Genomic DNA, 22,832 nt, shown 5'->3' with positions numbered 1-22,832 from the left:
TGATAGCTTGCTTTTAAGCCACTCAACAATATCAGGCAAGGTTCCGAGGTTATGATGATCATATATGTGCTTCTTATGACTAAGAAGAGTTCTTGATTTAATTCTTAGAGAAGCTTTTTCAATATCTTTAATGGTTGAGCTAATATGCATAGCTTCATTTGTCACATAGATTTTTCAAGTCACAACTCATTTAAGCAACGTTCTTCTTTAATGATTTGCTAATATCTCTCATCTTGCTTGATAATTTACAATATTTTCTTTTAATTTACATGCAATTTTCATTGGTTGAAAAAAGGTAGGTCTACTAGTTTTGCTAGAGCTAAATAGTTAAGCAACTTGCTCTATAGAGCTAATTTGCTTAGCTAAATCAATAGTCAATATGCAAAACAATGGTTAAGCAACTAGCTAAGAACTTTTGATATTTACTAGCAAGTCACTAAAATTGTTAAGGCAAGTGCCATTAAAGATGCTCTAGAGCTGCATATGAGATATTATTTCAAATACTGCTGGAGCTGGTAAGGAAGAAAATTAAAATTCACACTTTTACTTTCTACCAATTAATATGTTTTTAGCTTAAATTTATATGAATATTTTTTTCTTGATATTTTTTTTTATCAAATTTGCCCTTTCTCTTACTACAAATCTTTTAGTTTTCTTTACACAAATATATCTTGTATTTTAGTAAAATGTCAAGTTTAATATTTGGTTTTCAAAAATGTCGAGTTCATACCATCTGTTTAACTAAAATGATGAAATTATACCAAAAAATATATAACAGTGCCACGAATATTCTTTTTATTAAATTTTTATTGACTTTTCATTGACGTTGACTATAATACTTATATGTAAACACCAATTATCTTTAGAGATTTGTAACTAACTAGACCACTTTAAGCATGTGATTTTGGATCTAGCCTATGTTTGACAATTTTTAGGGATATAGCCAAATGGTTTATGTTGCAATAATTAAGCTCCGATTTGCGCTTATTTACTAACAAATTCATCACTTTCTCTCTCTTATTTTTTTCAATATTTTTTTTCATCAAAACTTCGAAAATTCGTATATTTCTCATACGAACTCGAAATTGAGTGATTTCAGATCCTACAAATATGTGGCGTCGAGATCTTCGAAAATAGACCCATTATGTTGGGATGAAAAATTATTTAATGCATCATATTTACGTTTCCATTTATTATTTTGATAATTTAAAAAAAATTTCAGTTATTTCCATAATTAAGGTAGTAACGTAATTTTTCTATATCTATGGTATTAAACATGATTTTTCATCACACACAATAGATCTATTTTTGAAGATCTCGGCGTCACGAATCCGTAGGATTTGGAATCACTCAATTTCGAGTTCATATGAGATAGATATGGTTTTTTGAAGTTTTTATGTAAAAAAAAAAAAGTGTATGAAAAAAGTAGGAGAGAGAAAATAACGAATTTGTTAATAAATATGGACAAATCAGACCTTAATTATTTTCCACATAAACCTGTTGACTAGTTCCCTAAAAGTTGTAAAACGTAGGCTAAAAACAAATTTCATAGTTTAATTTTTGCTATTTTGCTACACTGCCCTTATCATTCGCGCCATATATATAATTTATTTAAAAACTAAAAAAAAAATAAACAATAATCACTTAATCGTGATGAACACAAAAAGAGACAAATATGTAAAAATAGACAGTTGATAGTCATCAAAATCACATATTCTAACAGAGAATACAAGATTCAGGGTTGCAATTCGAACATGGAATGAAGTCACCTCTTAGGAGATATGAATTTTATTATTTAACTTCAATTTAAGGCTATTTTTATTTCAAAATATATTGAGAATTTGGAAGTTAGAGTACTGGTTTGGATTTGATTATGTTTTTCTTATGTAAGAGTTAATATTAATGAAATGGAAATTTGTGATATTGTTATATATTTTAGGGTATAATTTCGTCATTTTAACTAAAAAGATGATATGAACTTACCATTTTTAAAAAAACAAAAGTTAAATTTGACATTTCACTAAAACACATATTATATATGTATGTGTTATTTTCCCTCAAGGTACCGTTCATCAGTTCTCGCGTATATATATTCAAAACCGAGTCTACAGTAGCATTAGGTTCTTTAGCACTGAGTATATGATTTTGATAAACAAAATAATATCCAAGTTCAGTGTAGATCACTTCAAAAAATAAACTAAATATGAAGTTACTATAAATAAAAGGTCCATTAAGAAAATAGTCAATTTAAACGTTTAACATTACTAAATAGTCAACGTTTGGTAAATTTTAGGTAAATAGTCAATTTTATACGTAAATCTTAAGTACATATCTACATTCATATATCAAACGTTGACTATTTACCTAAAATTTAGGTCTAAAAGTAGTTATTTATCTCCTAAAATAGTCAATTTTATACGTAAATCTTAAGTACATATCTACATTCATATATCAAACGTTGACTATTTACCTAAAATTTAGGTCTAAAAGTAGTTATTTATCTAAGATTTACCAAACGTTATCTATTTAACAAAGTCACACATTTAAGTTGACTATTTTCCTAATTTTCTGTAAATAAAAACTGGAAAGTTATTATGTAAATTAATTTTGAAATCTGATAATACGTGTAAACAAATTGATATTTTATAGCTTTATTAGAGAAAGTTTTTAAATTTTATTGGCTCACTGATCATAAAATTGAGTAATTTACTTAATAATGTCCTTAATAACTAAGAAAATTAAAGTGTCCAGCCGCACATGGTCGCATACTTATTTATTTTTACTTTATTTTATTTTTGCGTTTGGCTGCAACTGTATGTGGTCTTTTGTTGTATTTTAAGAATATTTTGGTCCAATGATCCGAATTTTTTTTTTTTTTTTTCAATATTTGACGAGTTTGGACAAAACTCCAATTTCATTACTTTAGAGTCATGTTTTTTTTTAATGTCTTTTATTATTGTCAAAATTGAAGATTATACGTATCTTCATTTTCAGAGAAAATATAAATCAAGGGAAAAAGTATTATTTAACAGGTATTTTTCTAATTAACCTAAGTATTTAGGATATTTTCAAAATGTGAAAAAAAACCCTTTTTCCAACGTAATTCCTAATTATTTTCTATTTCATAAATACTTCTTTTTACGATATTTTCCTTGTTTTTAAAAATTATATGATTTGTTTTACTGTTTACAATTTTATTTAACTATTTATAGTTTCAATTTCAAATAAGGGTAAAATTATCTGAACATAAAAAATAAAAAGATATTTGTAAGAGACGAGATAATCAGGAATGAGCATTCTCAATTATGTTCCATTTTGTGTATACCTCGTTATGTACTTGGGTCCAGCCCAGTACATATCTTTGTATTAAAATCTGGGCCAAAAACAGCCCAAGTCCGTACGGTACAAACCCGAATCTCTATTCAAAACGATTAATAAAAATAATAATAATACCAAAAAAAAAAAAAAAAAAAAAACAGAACAGAACAAAATAATATTTTCTGATTCGAAAAGCGAAGAGACTCTCATTTCGACAGTTTTATCCCCTGATCTACTTCTTCTGCTCTAGATTGCACTTTTCAAGCTCACCTCAGATTGCAAGGTAAAAAAAAAAAAAAAAACTCTCCCTCTCTCTCCATTAACAAATCATGGACAACGCTTATATCAGCTCAACTGTCTACGCTCTGAGAGCAAAAGGGTCTCTTTCATCATTTTACTTCAACGACCACAATAACTCCTCGTACTACTTCCTAAACGATAGATTTGACCGGTACCGAAATCGCTCGTCGCTTTCGAAATGTTGTTCTTGTTGTGGGGTTTCAAGTCCAAAAGTAACCACAATTATTAACAGGTCGTATCTGTACTTACCGAGACAGTCGTCGCTGCTTCATTGGTCAGCCTACAGATTCTGTAACTATATTTATAGAAATAACTATGAATGCCATGGTGTTAAAAGGGATTGTTGTTGTGGGGTCTCTAGCTGTGTTAGTGAAAGTGCTGTTTGTAGTAATAGCAATAATCGGAGGGAAAGTCGGGTTCTTTGTTGTTGTCGTTGCGTGGTTGGTGAGGGAGATAGTGGAGATGAGGATGATGATGATAACGATAGCGAAGCTCTGCTCAGCTTGTTGAGCGAGGAAGTCGGAGGAGGAGGGGTTAAGAGAAGAAACCGGGGTTTGATCAAGAATGCCGAAGCGAGAGGGAGAGATTCGAAGAGTTCGGATTCGTACGAGAGGGTTTCGGAGGTGAAGAAGAAGAAGAATGAAAGTGGATGGAGATCGGTTGAAAGCGATGGGAAACGTGGGTTTGAGTCGTCGAGGATCGAGTCTAAGAGCGGAGGAGAATTCTTGAGAGGTGAGAAGAATTGCGGGGCGAGGAGAGAGAGCTCTTCTTCGTATTACTCGGTATCCTCGTCGTCGGGAGATTTTGATGAAGAGAGCAAGGTTCACGATAAGCACGAGCTGTATGAGGGTTCCAGAGTAAACAGCGAAAGGAATGAACACGGAGAAGCATCGAAATCGGAGAATATAAGAAACGAGAGATTGTCTGAGGAGGCTCTAGAATCTTCTCAAAGGCGTGGACGAGTTTCGACCGGTTCCCGCGAGCGGTTCATCGACACGAAAGAGGCATCGTCGATTTCACATGAAGTCGGGGAAACATCTGTGTCTAGAAGGAAGTCTGAAGAGAATAAAGAAATTCGGGATTTCAAACCGGATGATGCGAAAAGTACTTCACAGTCCCGAGTCAGAATTGAAAGTATGGAAGAAAAGGCGGTGAAAGCAAAAGGAGATGAGCGGCGCAAAGAAATTAGCTACAAAGCTGAGGAGCAGAACATAAAGAGAAACACTCAACAAGTCCGGATTGTTTCAGAGGCTCAAGATTACGACACCCAAAGGACTTCTGTTTCGCAGAGTCGAGGTGAAATTGGAGTCGCAGATGTGGAGTACAGAGAAAAAGTTTCGAGTTCGCTGCAGGAGAGAGAAGAACGGTCACGGAGCCAAACAAGTCAACAAGCTACTAGGAAATTGGAGATCTATGACATCGATGCCAACATTGAGAAAACTTCGGTCGCTCAGTCTCAGACTAGTATCTCTAATCAGGTGAACAACACGAACTTGATATCCGTTTCTTACGAGAGACCCATGGAGCCACATGCACATACGAGACGACGACCGCCTCAGAGAGTTGAATCTGAAAGACGGTCACACATTGCATACGATACGAACGTGGTTCGAGCCAGTGAAACAGAGAGAATCATGGATTCTCGAGTAACTTCTGAGACTAGACTTCGTCGGGAAAGTGAAGAAACGTATGTCGGGATGGTGGCTGGTAACACGAGAGTAAGCACCGGCCAATCTGATGAAATCCGCCGCCCAATCAGACCCAGAAAGGAGTTGGAAAAAGCGTCCGTCTCTCAAGAATCTTCGCGATTGGATTACACAGAGAGAGCTCAGAAGGATAAGGTAGAAGAAGGGTCAAGGAGAAGCTCTCAAACGATGGTAACCCCTCCTCGATCTCAGTCGCTATCAAGAATTTCGGTGCGTGCTGAGTTGGAAAGTGGCTTTGAAAGGCAAAATCTTTTGGACACAAATTCAAGAAGACAACCGTTAGATTCGCAGGAAGCTACGTACGAAAGGACCGAAAGCCACGAGCTTCCTTTCGAGCCTATATACCTTGCCGGCCCCGAAGACGCACTCGGTTCAGCCGAACGCTCGCTAGAATCCTCTACCCAAATCGTCGAGGAGTTCGTTGAGAAAGCGAGGCTCGAAGCGTCATTTTCAGGGACCCAGAGAGTCGGGGAAGTTTCCGAAGCAAGACTAGCTTCCGAAGGTGACAAAGCTTGCTCGTCTGGTGGTTCGGGAACCAAAGGGCCATCGGCTGAAATGTGGGACGTTGCCGATCCTTTGGTCGCGAAAACCCCAGAGGCCAAAGAGCCAAAGCCTGCGGCCACGGAGAACAAGGCCGCTGTAAAAAGAAGCGGCAAGTCTATGTGGAGTATCATTGGAGATATTGTCACGCTGAAGTGGGGACCGCGCTCCGAACCCGACACCGTCTCCGCTGCGAGCTCGCGGAGACAGAACCATCCCTCGGATGAATCTGCCGTTAGTGAAGCGTGGTTCTCCACCAATGAGTCCGAGCTCAGCAGAGGCAAGAATTCCAAGGGATCGCGATCGGAGACCCGATCTGATCAGCTTCAAGTGACGGAGTTTTCAACCCCTGCTCGCGGTACCGAATCGGACGGGTTCGCCGACCCCTTGCCTCTAAGGAGCAAGGCAGGAAATGGGTCCACGTCACAGAGGATTTCCACTTCCGGGTCCGAAAATCTAGGCTGGAACGAAAGTAGTGTCGGTAGGAGTTCGCAAGCTTCTCCTTTGGGAATGGAAATCGTGGAATCTCCCTTGCAACCATCCACGGGAGTCGAAATCCCCATGATTGTTCCTCAGGTTTCTGGGTCTGTGAAAATGGATGTCGGCTCGGGGAAGAAGATAGAGCAACGTGGTCCTGAAAGCCAGCCCGAAGCATCGGAGGTGGTTGAGGAGGGAAGTAGTGGCGGAGAGTTGAAGAGAAGGAAGCTTCAGCGGATCAAACAAGTACCGAAAGACAGGTTCGATGAATGGGAAGAAGCGTTCACCGTAGAAACCGAGCAAAGAAGGCTCGACGAAATGTTCATGAGGGAAGCGCTTTTGGAAGCCAACAAGGCCGCCGATATGTGGGAAGTCCCGGTCGGCGCCGTGCTCGTGCAAAATGGGACGATCATCGCTCGTGGTTACAACTTGTGAGTTTTGTGTGCCCTACGCTTATATTATTCGATTTATTTATTTAATTTTTGTGAATTTTTATGTGGAGATATGTGATATGATTATCAGAGTGGAGGAGTTACGGGACTCGACTGCCCATGCCGAGATGATATGCATAAGAGAGGCTTCAAACCAACTTCGATCATGGAGGCTCGCTGTAAATTTTTCTCTTGCAAATCTGAAACCAACTAATTGGTTATTTGGTATATGCTATTTTCTTGACTATGAAGGTTTTGATCTTGAAGGACACGACACTGTACGTGACACTCGAGCCGTGTCCGATGTGTGCCGGAGCGATACTTCAAGCAAGAGTCAACACTCTAGTTTGGGGGGCTCCCAATACTCTTCTTGGTGCCGACGGAAGTTGGATCAGGTAATTTATTTTTTTATTATTTTTTTTAATCTTAATTGGCGCAAACTACATTCACTACACAAAATGAGGAGATAAGTTCACGTCCCTGCTGAATAAAAAAAAAAATCGCAAATAATTGTTGCAACTATTACCTGAGCAAATATTATGGTCCCTAACATCAATTTTGTCGCAGTTTCATTCCTCTTGAGAAATTTGACTCCTTAACTTATCTAAACCTGATTGTATTGGTAAACAATTTATTAGTTTAGTTGAAAAAAAAAAATGAATCTTGGATAAGTTTATGCAGTAATCTGGTGTTCCCTCAAATTACGAAGTTTTTTAATGCTTAAAGTAGGTCTTAAATTGATAGTAAATTTCGTAAATTAAGAAAACTGTATTTTTAAGAACTAAAATTAGTACAAAATTTGTAGTTAGTGGACATTTACACCTATCCGAGTTAGGCTCGAGACCAAACCGCAACTCATGCAAAATAATCTACCCTGAACGTTTGTTAGTTTATTACATGAATTTGATTTTTCCTCAAATTATCAAGTTTTTTAATGCTTAAAGTAGGTCTTATAAAGGACTAGAAATGATTGACTTCAAATGACTTATTATTATTATTATTATTTTGAATGTTAACTGAAAACTGTGGGCAGGCTATTTCCTGATGGTGGCGATGGAGAAGGAAGCAAATCGGAGAAGCCAGCCCCATCGCCACATCCGTTCCACCCGAATATGAACATCCGGCGCGGCGTGTTGGCCACCGAGTGTGCCGAGGTCATGAAACAGTTTTTCCAGCTGAGGAGGAAGAACAAGAAGGACAAGGAAAAGCAAGAAGCCGAAGAGACTCATTCTTCTCGGCTTTCTGTCGCCAATCCTTCCAAATTGCTCAAGAAGATGCATGATGTTTTCCATGTCATGTTCTGTCTCTGAGTTTTCTGTTTTTCAGTGCCCCCGAAGGCTAGTTTCTTCTTGCTGTTGTATTTTTTTTTTCCTGACCTGAGTTTCATGTTTCTTTTTAGTTCAATATTTTGAGTTGGAGATGTCTTTTGAGGTAAACAATATGTAGAGCAAAATAAAATTAAGGATAAATCACAAGAATTCCCTCTCAACTTTGGACTTGGTGACAAACTGCACCCTCAGTTCGAAAAAATGAATTTCATGAACTTTGGTTTTCATCGGCTTTTGCCCCTTCCGTCAATATTTGGCAGTTATCATCCCATAAATGTGCACATTTTATTCAATGTGAGCCATTAATTGAGGTTATAATGGTAATTTTACTGTATCAAGTTGATATTTTGTCGAACCTAAAAAAATAAAAAAATAAGAAGTACACCTTTGTTGAACAAAGGGTTTATGCACTCAAAACCAATGTTTAAAATATCGATACCGATATCCGTACCGAGGTTTTGATTTTACGGATATATCGAGTATCGTCGGATATATCAACGAATATTCTATAACAATTTCAATACCGACTACCGATTATATCGGTGATATATCGATTACTGACGGATATATCGACGAAAATCCTATAAAAAATTAATTTTAAAAAACCCAATATATATATATATATATATATATATATATATATATATATATATATATATATATATATCATCAATTCCAAATTATAAAAGTACAAATTAAGTACTACATCTTTTTAATTAATTATATTCTCACCCTTTAAAAAAAATACATGTATATTTTTAATTAATTAATTTTCACCCCTTTAAATTTATCCTCTTATTTTCATTATTATTTTATTATGTTAAAGTTAAAGAAACTTATTTTCGTGCTTGTTGATATTAGTACGCAGTAACATATGGCTCAAAATCTAATAATAAATAAATAAATAAAGGGCTAAGCAACATGATTTTTTGGGGCTTTTTTTATACGCTGGGCTTATTATTTTCCTTTTCATTATCCTATATAACTAATTGGGAGTGTGATAATACTGTAGTTTCTACAGTATTTATTTTGCCAATTAATAAGTGACAAGTGTTGCTTTTCTCCAATTAATAAGTGACACCGTGTAATAAGTCTCCAATGAATAAGTTTTGCTCTTCAACGTAACATGCACAATGTTATTCGGTGTGTGCCTAATAAAACAGAGTGATAGTTGAACTACTATTTTATCCTCACTATGTAATTAAAAAATTGTGTATTTATGTCATTTTACTGATCAGCTTTTTTTAAATATGGGTCCCACTATTGTATTTGAGTTTTCTTTATTCGGTATTTATTTGGGCTCTCTCTCTCTCTCTCTCTCTCTCTCTCTCTCTCTCTCTCTAGGCAGGCACAACCGCACATCAAATGATATAAAAGTCTTCCAGCATAAAAGAAAACAAATGATATAAAAGTCCCACACAAACAAATATATATACATATATATATATATATTAATTACTATAAAATTCATTTTGATTATCTTGATAAATTCAATTTGATAATCTTTATAATTGCACTACAATTATAATCCTAATATTTTAAACAAGAAAACATTAAAATTAAAGTGCAATAAATTAATTAAAAATATAAATTTTGTCACCTTAATTTAAATAATATCTTAAGTTAAAAAAAAATTAAATTAAATTCAAAGTAAGAATTTTAATTTTTATATGATCATAATTAAATTTTTTGAGCACACACGAGACGAAGTTTGCAAAAAAAAAAAAAAAAAAAAAAAAAAAAAAAAAAAAACTTCAACACAACCACAAATGTTTCCAAGAGCACTCAAAATTAATAGTGAAATTAATATTTTATACATTATTTAACTATTTATATATTTAGTATTTATTTATATATTTCTTAAAATTGTAATTAACTATTTTTCATAACTTGAGTTTTACTTTATTTTTTATACCGTTAGGGTAAAATTTAATATATTAAAAATACTAGCGAGTTATTAATTTTTAATTTCATCAAATGAGTATATCATCAGGGGGCTTAAACCACTTGACAATGACTTAATGCCCCAAATATTTTGTGAAAAAAAGCCTCAATTTTTAGAAACAATACCTCAAATTCTTTAAAAATAAGCTATTATACTTTTTTTTAATATATGTTTCAAAACCATAATTTTTTAACTTTTATTTAAGGGCACATAATAATTTGAGTTGGCCCTGTGTATCATACAATTCATTAAGTGTTGCTAATATAAATAAAATATATTAAAAAGTTATTTATAAGAGATTTGTAAGTAACTAGGCCACTTTAAACATGTGATTTTGGATCTAGCCTATGTTTGACAATTTTTAGTGATATAGCCAAATGGCTTATGTGGCAATAATTAAGGTCTGATTTGCCCTTATTTATTAACAAATTCGTCATTTTCTCTCTCCTATTTTTTTTCAAATAATTTTGTTTGCATCAAAACTTCAAAAATTCGTATCTTTCTCATACGAACTCGAAATTGAGTGATTTCAGATCCTACAAATTCGTGGCGTCGAGATCTTCAAAAATAGACCCATTGTGTTTGATGAAAACTTATGTTTAATGCATGATAGTTACGTTTCCATTTATTTTTTTGATAATTTCAAAAATTTCCAGTTATTTCCATATTTAAGGTAGTAACATGATTTTTCTACATCTATGGTATTAAATATGATTTTTTTATCAAACACAATGGATCTATTTTTGAAGATCTCGGCGTCACGAATCCGTAGGATTTGGAATCACTCAATTTCGAGTTCATATGAGATAGATATGGTTTTTTGAAGTTTTTATGTAAAAAAAAGTGTAGGGAAAAAATATGAGAGAGAAAATGACGAATTTGTTAGTAAATAAGGGTAAATCAGACATTAATTATTGCCACATAAGTCTGTTGGCTATTTCCCTAAAAATTGTGAAACATAGGCTAAAAACAAATTTCATAGTTTCATTTTGACTATTTCGCTACAGTGCCCTATTTATAATTTTTACATAAGTGATAAGAAAAATAAAATCGAGGAGAGGTTTAGCAATATACATGTAGTTCAAACTTTTTCTCTATATACTCTTCCTGCTATGAAATTATTCAATTTCAGACGGATAGAATTATAATTAATAAAAAATAATTAGCAAATAATTATTAATTATAAGCTAAATTTTATTTTATACGAGAATCAATTTTTAGTTAATATGATATTATTTTCTCCAAGTGTTCAAACTACAAAAAATCCACTAACTTTTAGTTTATGATTTATCTCTTCTCCCTAGAAAGCTAATGATAAAGTGTAGTATAAATGAGTTACAAATTCAAGTTTTGAATATTAAAATTAAATGAATCCTCTATATTAATAAATAAATATATATAATTTATTTGTAAATAAGAGTTATTATGTATTATACCATCACATATAAATTGTTTAGCCAAACATACAATACAAAATGTAGGAGAGGCTTTAACAATACATGTATATAAAAAAAAAAATACATATACTCCATCAATGTTTCTGTAAGCATATTCAATTTTGTTTATATTAAGATAGATAGAACTAATGAACTAAAAGAACTATTTCATGAGATAAAATTGCATATAAAGGAAAGAGATTATGAATACATCTATATATCAATATTATGTCTGACTTTATATGGCACATGAAATATAAAGAAGTGTGGTATAATGCCTTTTATATTATACACTTTAATATATATACATATATATAATTCATTGTTTTTATGTTTTTAACTTATAAATTTTTCTTAACCATTCAACTACTTTTGCTCAGTACCATGATCATCATAGTATCATTTGCAGTATGAAGAAAATTACAATTAATTATACAAATTTGAAAATTATCGACGTGCTTATATAAATATGTAAAAATATATGTGCAATATATATATATATATATATATATATATTATACATTAAATTTTTCATAAAGTTTACTAGCATTATCAACATTAAATATTTTAGAACATGATTTACTTTTTTTTAATTAAACTCGCAGCAACGCGCGGGTAAACTAACTCGTTTAACCTAATGGTGGCTCTCTCTATCTCTCCAGAGTCCAGATGCGCCTCTGTGCAAAAAAAAAAAATGCAAAACAAAGAATTTTTTTTTTTTCTGGTGCCTCCTCTTTCTTCTTCCCGAAGATCCAGCAAGGCGACGGGACAGCGAGCTCGAGGTGGAGCCACGTGGCGTTCAAGCACCCGACGAGGCTCGAGAACATGGCGTTAGAGTCGGCGGTCCGTGACGATATCGTGGAGGATCTTCTGGGTTTCGCCGGGAACAGGGAGTTCTACGAGAGGGCTGGGAAAGCTTGGAAGTACGGGCCGCCCGGGACCAGGAAATCCACCATGGTCGCTGCCATGGCGAACCTCCTGAACTACGACGTGTACGATCTCGACCTCACTGCTCAACACGCGAAGAAACCGGAGACCAAGAGCGAGCAGAGATTTTGACGATATTTTCGCGAGATTTTTAAATTTTAAACTCGATATCTAAAAAACGAGATATCGACGATATTTTCACGGGATATCGTCGATACATATAAAACGATACGATATATATACAAATTTTTACCGAACCTCCTTAAAAACGATATATCGCTGATATTTCGCGAGATATCGACGATATTTTAAACCTTGCTCAAAACCATCATTGCTTGAATGTATTTTTCTTTTTCCTCATCCATACTTCGTAAACTTATAATTTTACAAGACCAACCTAGCTATTGCTTACAAAGAAAACTTCATTCTTTCTACTCAGAAAAGAAAAGGCCTTTTTTGGCTCTTCAGATTCCCGCCGATAAAAAAGAGGGTTTTTTTTTTTTTTTTTTTTTTTTTTTTTTTTTTTAAATGGGTTACACAACGAAACAATCAGATTCCTCAAAAACCAAAATGAACAAAAATAAAACCCAAAAAATCCAGAATAAAAAAAAACCGAACCACAAAAGTCTTAATCGGCTCGAATGTCTTGTTGAAAATCAAGCTGGCCATACGGGATCCCGCGGGACCCCATTTCCCGTTTTATTGGTACCATGTGGGAAATGGGAAAAACCCATATTTTAAAATATGGTACCGGGACTTTTGTCCCGGAACCATCTGGGAAATGGGACGGAACCGGGATCCCCGTTTAGCACCGTTTAGTACCGTATTTTTTTAAGTTGTATTTTCTTACTTGCAATGTAAGTTACTTAAAATATAAGTCATGTTTAGGCCCTCAAATGAAAAAAAAAACATTCAGACTGTAGATAATACTTTTATTACTTTTATTAATTAAAAATGCAAAATGAATGGTGTAGATAATTAAAAACATTCAAATGAAAAACAAAAAAGCAAACAGCTAATTAAAAAAATCAATAAAAAAAATACGTCATGATGTTTATTCTTCCTCGTCGGGATCAATTCCGTAATAAGCATTTAAATAATTTGAATTCTTTGTCATCTCTTGCATTCGACGTTCACCGAGATCCCAATCTTTTGCAGACGTCAAGATCTCAACCATTTTAGATGATAATGACATTCTTCGATCGTCGAGAATTCGGCCAGCAGAACTAAATGCGGACTCTGACGAGACTGTTGAGACTGGGATAGAGAAAACATTACGAGCCATTCGAGATAGGATTGGATAGGTATGTTGATGTTTTTTCCACCACTTCAAGACATCCAAGTCTTCTTCAGGATCGGAATTAGTGTTTCCGCAATACTCGGCTACCTCAATTGGTAAATGGGCTAGCGTCTCTGGTGAAGAAATGCCGGTATTCAGCCTTTTCTTAAGCCACGACCATTGAGTCTTATGCGGTGAAGGTCTCGCTCGTGGTGCACTTCGATCCCCTCCCGTCTCACACCATTTGAATTCGTACACCTTGTAAATCTCAATAAACTTGGACTCAATCCTGTAGTAGCAATTCAAATGATAGTCTATATCTGTACTTTCATGCAATCCTACAAGAAATTCATGAAAACCTTTTAGTTTAACTCTAGGGTCTAAAATAGAACCAAATCCATAGAGTACGGGAATCTTATCCCAATATCTCTGAAATTTAGTTTCCATTTCCGCCACGGCCCTACTCAAAAGAGGATCAAATCTGTGAGATTGAAGATGTTGTGACATTGCTAAAAGAAGATTTAGACATAAGTTTGGAGTAGGAGTATAAACAGCAGACAAAATGACAGTGTTAGTGTAAAAGACTTCCAGAAAAGTGCAAAAAATCTCAGCCACTTTCCAGTCTTCAGTTGATAAGCAGTCATCTCCCAAATTGCTGTGACACCAACTCGTAAAAACTACACGATAATTTTTGTTTAGAATATTCGTAAGCATTAGATAAGTTGAATTCCATCGAACATCAATATCCAACTGAAAATCTCGTTCCGGAAGATGTGAATTCCTGCAATCATGTTTGAAATCATCTGTACGTCTATTAGATGAGTTAAGGTAAGATATACATGACCTGATGTTTGAGATTGCCTTGTCAACGACTTCCATTCCCGATTTCACAATCAAGTTTATTATGTGAGTCACACATCGTTGATGAAGTAAATCTTCTTGAAATCCACTTACCACCTTCTTTAACTCATCAACCATGACATTGTTAGATGAAGCATTATCGACACTTATAGATAATATCCTATGACTCAACTTCCATTCATTCAAAACAGAAGACACGATCGATGCCATGTTCTTACCTGTATGCCGGACATCGATCCTACGAAACCCAATAATTCTTTTATGCAATTTCCAATCATTATCAACATTATGAACTACAATGCTAATATAATCTTCTTTTGCCTTACCACTCCAAATGTCTGATGTTATGGCAACACCGTATATACCATATCAAATGAATCAGCAGTATGAATGCTGTAATGTATCAAATGTATGTAGTCAATGTTATTAATAGCCTATTTATGATGAATGATGACAGTGTATTAGCCGTTGCAACACTCATTCAAGATTTAAAAAAAAATGGGAAATATGGGAATCCCGGAACCGCGAAATGTGGTACCGGGAATTCCCGGTACCGTGGAAAGTGGTTCCGGGATTTCCCGGTACCATTTTTTACGGTTCCGGGAGTCCCATTTCCCGCAAAATATGGGACGGGACCAGGGGATCCCATTTTCCGGATTCCACATGGCCAACTTTAGTTGAAAACGACATTTGAGGGCTTGACAATGACATTCGACTCGGCTGGAGAAGAGAAAGCCTAATTACGACAGAGAGAGGTCTCAGAGGCGGCTTGAAGTCGCAGAAGAAGCTACAACACTGGAATCTGAGTTTGGGTTGCTCAAACTCAAAGGGCAAGAAAGGCGAAGCCCTAAGGCTGAGCAGAGAGAGACAGAGGTTCATGAAGCAAGTCGCCTTCACCCGTCGAAGCTGTAAAATCGACGACGACTCTCGAAGAATCAAGTTAGAAGATAGCAAATTTCTTGTAATTGTGATTCTGAGCAACAATGATGGGCTCCGAGAGGTGGTGCCACTATGAGGTTCTCATTCTCTAGCTAGATTGCAGCGTCGACGATATTAAACCAGCGTACAAGAAGCTCGCTTCCCAACTCCACCCAAACAAGCTCGTGTAGTACGGTCTCGTTGGAGAAGGAGAAGAATGTGGCGGTGGTGGAGAGGGAAGATCCTTCGGAGTTTATCACTCACTAGGCCAATGATTACTTGTCGAGCATAAAGGATTACTTTTATGTATAATGATCGGGTGCTCTTACATTAATTTGTGTTGTATATTATGAGGTTGTGGTGCGTATTGGATTTGTTTGGAGCTTTGAGTCGTTGCTTGGTCTTCACGCTTGGTTTGAAGTGTTTTAGTCTTTTTATTTTGTATATGTCATTTCTTTTCTTTCCTGTCGTATGAGTATAAGAAAATACGTTGTCGTTTCTTATCTCATCTCTTTTGTTTATATAGTTTGAATTGTGGTTGTTCTGTCAAATCAATAAAGAATTTTTCCCTTTTTCTCCGTTGATTCACAGCGATCAAGATTCTCTCTCGATTGTTTTTCTTCTTCCTTCTTCACCCATTCTCATATTCAATATGGTATCAGAGCGATTCCGTGATCTCTGAGAATTTTCTTTTATGATCTTATCCTCTCCTTCTCGATTCTTGGCATTGTGATTCTCTGCATCGATGACGACGAAGCAATCAACCACTTCGACGGAGAATCATGGATCTGGAATTCCCAGATCTAGGTCAACCATGGAAGATCCTTTTTCGCCGTACTATATTCATCACTCTGACTCTTCTGGTGGAAGTCTTGTCTCGCATGTCCTCACCGGCTCGAATAACTACATGTCTTGGAGCAGATCGATGCTGATCATTCTCGAAGCCAAGAACAAACTCGGCTTCATTGACGGCACAATCGCCAAGCCTTCACCATAAGAACCAGATCTTCTTCGCCTTTGGAATAGAAAAACAGTACGATCATAGGATGGATCATGAATTCCGTCTGTAAAGAAATCTCCTCGAGCATTCTTTTTGGAGGATCAGCAAGAAGTGTCTGGAATGACCTCAAGGAGCGTTTTCAGCTGTCCAACGGGCCACGAATCTTTCAACTCCGACGCGAATTCGTGAATTCGGCTCAGGATCAGCAATCGATTGGGATTTACTTCACTAAGTTGAAGGCTGTGCACAAGGAGCTGTGTGACTTCAAGCCTGAATGCAGTTGTCCCTGTACCTGTGGAGGAAAGGCCAAGATGATCGAGTTTGCTCAGTCTGAGTATGTGATGCAGTTCCTCATGGGTTTAAACGAAACCTACACTCACGCTAGAGGTCTGATCTTACTAATGGAACCAATTCCTCCCATCACAAAAGCCTATGCTATGCTGAGTCAAGAAGAGACTCAAAGATCGATTGGATTGGATGTGATTCCTTCCAATGATCAATCAAACTCACTGGCGATGGCGGTTTGTGATGATCAGAAGAAGCTCAAGGGAAAGGAACGTCCTCTCTGCACTCATTGCAAGATGCTCGGTCACACGGTGGATAAATGCTATAAAATACATGGCTATCCACCAGGCTACAAATTCAAGAACAAGACTCAAGAAAATACTGTTGAAGTCTCGAACCATGGAGGCGCCATTGAGAATTCAACGTCAAGTTCTTCCTCAAACCTCTCTGCTGATCAGATTCACCAGCTGATCACTCACCTGTCAAACCAACTCTCAACCTCTTCTTAATGCAAACCTGGCACTTCTGGTGAAGTCAACATGACTTCATTCCAAACAGGTTTATATGGTTCGGTCAACTCTACTCTTACTTCTAATTTTGTTTCTGAGTCTTGGATTATGGATTCTGGAGCTACTAGACACATCTGTGCTGATAAGACTATTTTCACAACCTTTAAGACTCTACATAATTCTAATGTTACTCTCCTTAATCGTACTGTGATTCCTATCAACTTCATAGGCGATATCAGATTAAGCAATGACCTTATTCTGTATAACACCTTATATGTTCCTTGTTTCAAGTTCAATCTTATTTCTGTCAAGGCCTTAACTAAAGAATCCAAAGTAATAGTTGTCTTTGATGATGAATCTTTTATGATCCAGGATTCCAATCATTTGAGGACGATTGGCAGGGGTAGATGTGTCAATGACATGTACATCCTCACCAAGAACAACATCATCAACTCAGTCAGCCTCACAAATAAAGTTTCAGCAGATATATGGCATCAACGACTCGGCCACTTATCCTCTAGGAGACTTGCTTGTCTCAAAAGCCGGTTAGATATTCAATCAACTGATAATGATAATCATCCGTGTTGTATTTGCCCTCTTGCCAAGCAACATCGCTTGCCGTTTAATTTTGCAAATAATATTTCAAACTCTTGTTTTGATCTCATTCATTGTGATGTGTGGGGACCTAAGACAGAGCATTTACAATCTTTCCATCACCTTCTACGTTACATCAAGTCTAACCCGGGCATTGGCCTTTTCTATCCATCTACTTCCTCTATCCAACTTTGAGCCTTCTCAGATGAAGAATGGGCAACATGCTTGGACACTAGACGTTCAGTGACTGGTTATTGTGTTTTTGTAGGTGATGCTCTTGTTGCTTGGAAGTCCAAGAAGCAAAAGACGGTCTCAAGAAGTTCATCTGAAGCCGAAATACAGGTTCCTTGCAGCAGTTATGAGTGAAGTCATTTGGATGCAGCAGCTGTTGAAGGAGTTTCAAGTTCAGCCGCAGTTATCTCCGGTGATTTATTGTGACAATCAGGCTGCTATTCATATAGCCTCGAATCCGATATATCACGAACGGACAAAGCACATTGAGATTGATCTTCACTTTGTCTGGGATCACTTACAACAAGGCGACATTAAGTTGTTGCCCATCAGGACTCAGCACCAAATTGCTGACATTTTCACTAAGTCGCTGGCTTCCCCAGCATTGTCAAGCCTCATGTCCAAGATGAACTTGCTAAACATTTATAGTCCATCTTGAGGGGGTGTTTTGGAGCTTTGAGTCCTTGCTTGGTCTTCACGCTTGGTTTAAAGTGTTTTAGTCTTTTTATTTTGTATATGTCGTTTCTTTTATTTCTTGTCGTATGAGTATAAGAAAATACGTTGTCGTTTCTTATCTCATCTCTTTTGTTTATATAGTTTGAATTGTAGTTGTTCTGTCAAATCAATAAAGATTTTTTCCCTTTTTCTCCGTTGATTCATAGCGATCAAGATTCTCTCTCGATTGTTTTTCTTCTTCCTTCTTCACCCATTCTCAGATTCAATAGATTTGGTGACGTTGCTTTAGAATAAGCAAACGAATGACAAATGTTTGAGTATAAACAAAATTGAACACGGAGAGAGAAAAACAAGAAGTTGAATAATGACATTTTTTAAGCTTTTATCTTTATTTTTTTTATTTTATAAAGAATTTTTTTTTATTTATTTGGGTAAAGACTATTACACCCTCAAAATTCATTTAAACGAAAAAACCAAACCAATTTCCTCTGTTTTCTCAAAACTTCCCTCGCACACCTGTTCATCTTCTCTATTGCTCAACCCACGCAAACTCAACCTCCACGCGAACTCAACCCACACGAAGAAAGCCAATGATTTCTTTCCCTCTTCATCTTCTTCACTCGGTCACAGAACCCTTTCTCTCTCTTTCTCTCCCTCTCTTTCTCTTTCTCTTTCTCTTTTTTCTCGCTCAAAAAGCGCCCCCCGCACCGGCCACTGGAGATCCATCTCTGACGGACCTCCACTGATCTATGCCTGCAGAATCTTTGGCTCCACCAACGCCAATTTCCCCGCCGCCACCACATCATCGCCACCGTCGAGCTCCGGCGGAATCAAAAGCGGAAACGCAAGCGGAGTTCGTGGGCATGGCCATGGAGGCTTACGTGCTCTATGTCCGAGCCCAGGTCGAGATGTCACTAGGAAGGTAAAAAAAAGAGAGAGCAATCCTCAAAGATTTTGTTTTGGAGCGAGTAAGAATGAGTTGTTAGATTGTGGGTGCAGATTCGACATTTAGGTCTACTAGTTTGTTATTAGAGAAGAAATGGTATTAATCAAACGATTGATTTTGCAGTGTTTTAAATTAACGAAATGTTACGAAAATATGTAGTTTGTGCTCTGAAAATTAGTAAAATGACTCAAATGAATATGCTTAAGGTATTTATGAATGTATTACTTGATGGGTTTAGCTTGAAAGACGTGGGCCGAGGCTGTGAGAGACTACGAGGTAATGATGAGAGAACTTCCCGGGGAGCCAAGGTTGCCGAGTCCGCGTTGAAGAAGAATCACGGCGAGATCGTTAATAATAATAAAAAGTTTAAAGCTGCAATATCCATGTCTTGTAGTACTACTTATGTCAATTTTTTTAGTTTTGCGCTATATCTGTTAAGTCACACTCATTTAGTATTTTTCGTGTCAATATCCCTATTTAATTATCTCAACAATATGACTAATTTGTCTTTTAAATAATAGTCACGTCTGAGTCACATGCTAAAAATATGACTTTAATGGAATATTTTTGTCGGAAGGAGTAATACTTTAATATAACAAGAATTCATGCGATTTTTTGTGATTTTTTTAATTGAGGTGACAGTTTGTTACCGAACCCAAAAGAGAGGGAGAATTCATGTAATTTATCCTAAAATTAATGCTAGATTTGAATTTGTTAGTTTAATATACCTAGCGGCCTCAATTTGGGTATTTATATATATATATATATATATAGGAGGGCTTTATAAGTAGCCAACGATACAAGATAAGATATTTACAAATAGGGAGACTGGACAAATATAAATATCTATTTCTAAAACCATACAAACACACCTAAGAAATTACTAAATGTGGGCATTGTGCCCGTTGGGATTCGATCCGCATCCTCCCCCAGAAAAGAGAGTGGTGTTACCACTTGGCCCAAACAAGCTTGGTTATATCCATCTATCTTTTGTCATATAAACATACCCATCTATCTTTTGTTATGTAAGCATGCCTATCTATCTTTTATTTAATTCAGAACTTGCAAATTTTAGATCAAGAGAAAAATAATGAAAGGATTAATTGATAGGGATTGAAATTTATTCAACACACTCCGTTTATTCTTAGAGTTAAGAACTTGTCCTATCGCTAAATTGGCCATTCTGTTGTTGTTGAGTATGCTATTATGTCAAGGCTTTACCTATTTCGGCGACCAAGATCTATTACCCATTTTGGTATGTGATTGTTTTGTGTATGTTTGATTGAATTTGGGTAGGGCTTTTGTGTTCTCTTGCATGTTTCTGTGTGTTTGATTGAATTTCGGTAGGTTTTTATGTTTGTTTGCATGTTTGTGTGTGTTTGATTGAATCTCGGTAGGGTTTTTGTGTTTGTTGGTTTTTTGCACTGTATGTTTTGTTTGAAATTGTTGAGTTGAAATTTGGTCTTGAAGTTGTTGAAATTTGGTGACTTGATTTGTTTTAGGTTTTATCGTCACTTAATCTTTAATGACGAAGTTGAAAGACATGTTGGTAGAGGAGGCCTCAAAAAGTGTTTGATGAAGTCCTAGGACAGCTTCGAAAAGGAAAATTATTTCGCCGTCCAAGACTTCCGATGATGACGACGCGTTCATGGTCGCTCCACCAAAGATAAAAAAAGGTATAGAACAAAAAGTAAGTGGCTTATTTAGAGTAATTTAAAGTGATGCCTTGGTTTGTTTTTTGTTTGATATAGACTAAAAACAAGGCCGAGTCCTCGGGCGTTGCGGCGACCTCGAAGAGTCCTACCACTTTCTTTTTCCGAAATGTGAGTTTCACAAACCCATTTGGATCCTGCTTCGTGATATATTGGTAACGAACTGGTTGAATTCGTGACCGATGTATCACGAGCTCGCTGACTTCGTGACATATGTGTCACGGACTGACCCATTTTGTGACACTTCTGTCACGAAGTGGGTGACTTCGTGACACATCTGTCACGGAGTGAGCGAGTTCGTGACACATCGGTCACGAACTCAACCAGTTTGGGCCACATAGTAGATGTAATTGACTTTATGTAATGGTTTCACTAATAATGTCATTGAATCATATGTGTAGAAGTGGAGACGATGTATACCGGAGGCCAACGTTCAAGGTTTTTCCTTTAACTTCCACGTGGGATTGGAAAATTTCCTCGCTCTCTTACTCGGCCGCAGCGCCGAAACTCAAGCTGGCTTCGCACAATCACGTTTTGGGCAGTTTGTGGGGCAACCCAAAATAGTCCGGTCATCGGCAATTATAAGCCGCCTGGTGTTGAGGACCGGGAGCTTCGAGGGAGAAACAACTGACGGGCTTCTAATTGAGATTAGAGGCCAAGTTCGGGAGTTTACGAAGAGAGACTTCCAGGAGATTACATTCCTCAAAGTCGTCGATGGCTACGAGGAATTCAAGTTCGAAGGGGTTGTTTCTGATGACAGCCTCTTCAAAAAATTCTTCCCGGGGAAGTATTTGAGTCGTAACTTGGTTAACCAATTCTTGGAGTCGAGCATGGATTGGCCGACAGAAGTTCTGGTAAATTACCTGAAAATTTACTTCGTCTTGAATGTCCTCCTGGCGGAGGACGTGAAGAACATGACACCGTGCTTAAAGCTCATTAAGGCGGTGGAGGACACGGACACATTCGGTCGCCATCCATGGAGCAACGTGGTGTGGAACTAGCTTCTTGGCGAAGTCCGAAAGTTTGCGGAGAAAGGTGGCGAGCCATTGGAGCAAGGTAAAAAAATGGAAGCTCCATCTCCCCGGATTCATCGAGCCGCTTCAGGTAGGGGCGTACGAGTGTCTTCCTTTCCTGACGAACATGGGGGTTTGTCAGAGAGTCTCCACCATAGCTCGGCCAATAATGCGTCGGTGGAAGTCTATCAGACTTGTTCATGATGCCTCCATGAGAGGAATCAACTTCAATGAGGTAAGAAATTTGTAGGTTAATTCATACTTAATATTGATCACACTCATTTGTTAACTTGTCCCACGTATAGGTTGAATTTCACGAACTCGGCGACACTTCTTCAAGCGTTGCCACCCCTTCTACGACGCTAGCGGTGGTGGACAAACGGCCAGAAAAGAAATCCAAAAAAGATGCCCCACAACCACAAGCACCACCACAACAACCACCATGACCACAAGCACAGACAGTTGAGGTAACACAATTTTGAGTTTCTATTTTAAGTTAAATAACCATTGCCCGTGAGAGATGTGTCACGGAGTGATTCACTCCGTGACACATCTGTCACGAAGTAAATTCACGCCGTGACAGATGTGTCACGGAGTGGATTCATTTGTAAGCCATCTTA

At 36.7% G+C, this 22,832-nt stretch overlaps 2 protein-coding genes across 2 annotated transcripts; both read left to right on the top strand.

The window, feature by feature from the left end:
- Nucleotides 1-3,474: 3,474 nt before the first annotated feature.
- On the top strand, nt 3,475-8,350 carry TADA (tRNA arginine adenosine deaminase). Its single transcript, XM_089609055.1, has 4 exons — nt 3,475-6,772; nt 6,864-6,951; nt 7,040-7,167; nt 7,806-8,350. The coding sequence occupies exons 1-4, from the start codon at nt 3,648-3,650 to the stop codon at nt 8,080-8,082; spliced, it is 3,618 nt and encodes a 1,205-aa protein (XP_089465181.1). The 5' UTR covers nt 3,475-3,647; the 3' UTR covers nt 8,083-8,350.
- An 8,169-nt stretch (nt 8,351-16,519) lies between these two features.
- LOC149402571 (uncharacterized) lies at nt 16,520-17,260 on the top strand. Its single transcript, XM_089608441.1, has one exon. It carries the CDS (start codon nt 16,520-16,522, stop codon nt 17,258-17,260), a length of 741 nt encoding a protein of 246 aa, XP_089464567.1.
- Nucleotides 17,261-22,832: the final 5,572 nt, after the last annotated feature.

This window comes from Urtica dioica, chromosome 3 (assembly GCF_054948205.1).
Source record: "Urtica dioica subsp. dioica isolate 48M chromosome 3, U.dioica_male_clone48M_v1_H2, whole genome shotgun sequence".
Lineage (NCBI taxonomy): Eukaryota > Viridiplantae > Streptophyta > Magnoliopsida > Rosales > Urticaceae > Urtica > Urtica dioica.
The sequence above is the reverse complement of the archived record's forward strand: the minus strand, read 5'-3'. Positions and strand labels throughout refer to the sequence as shown.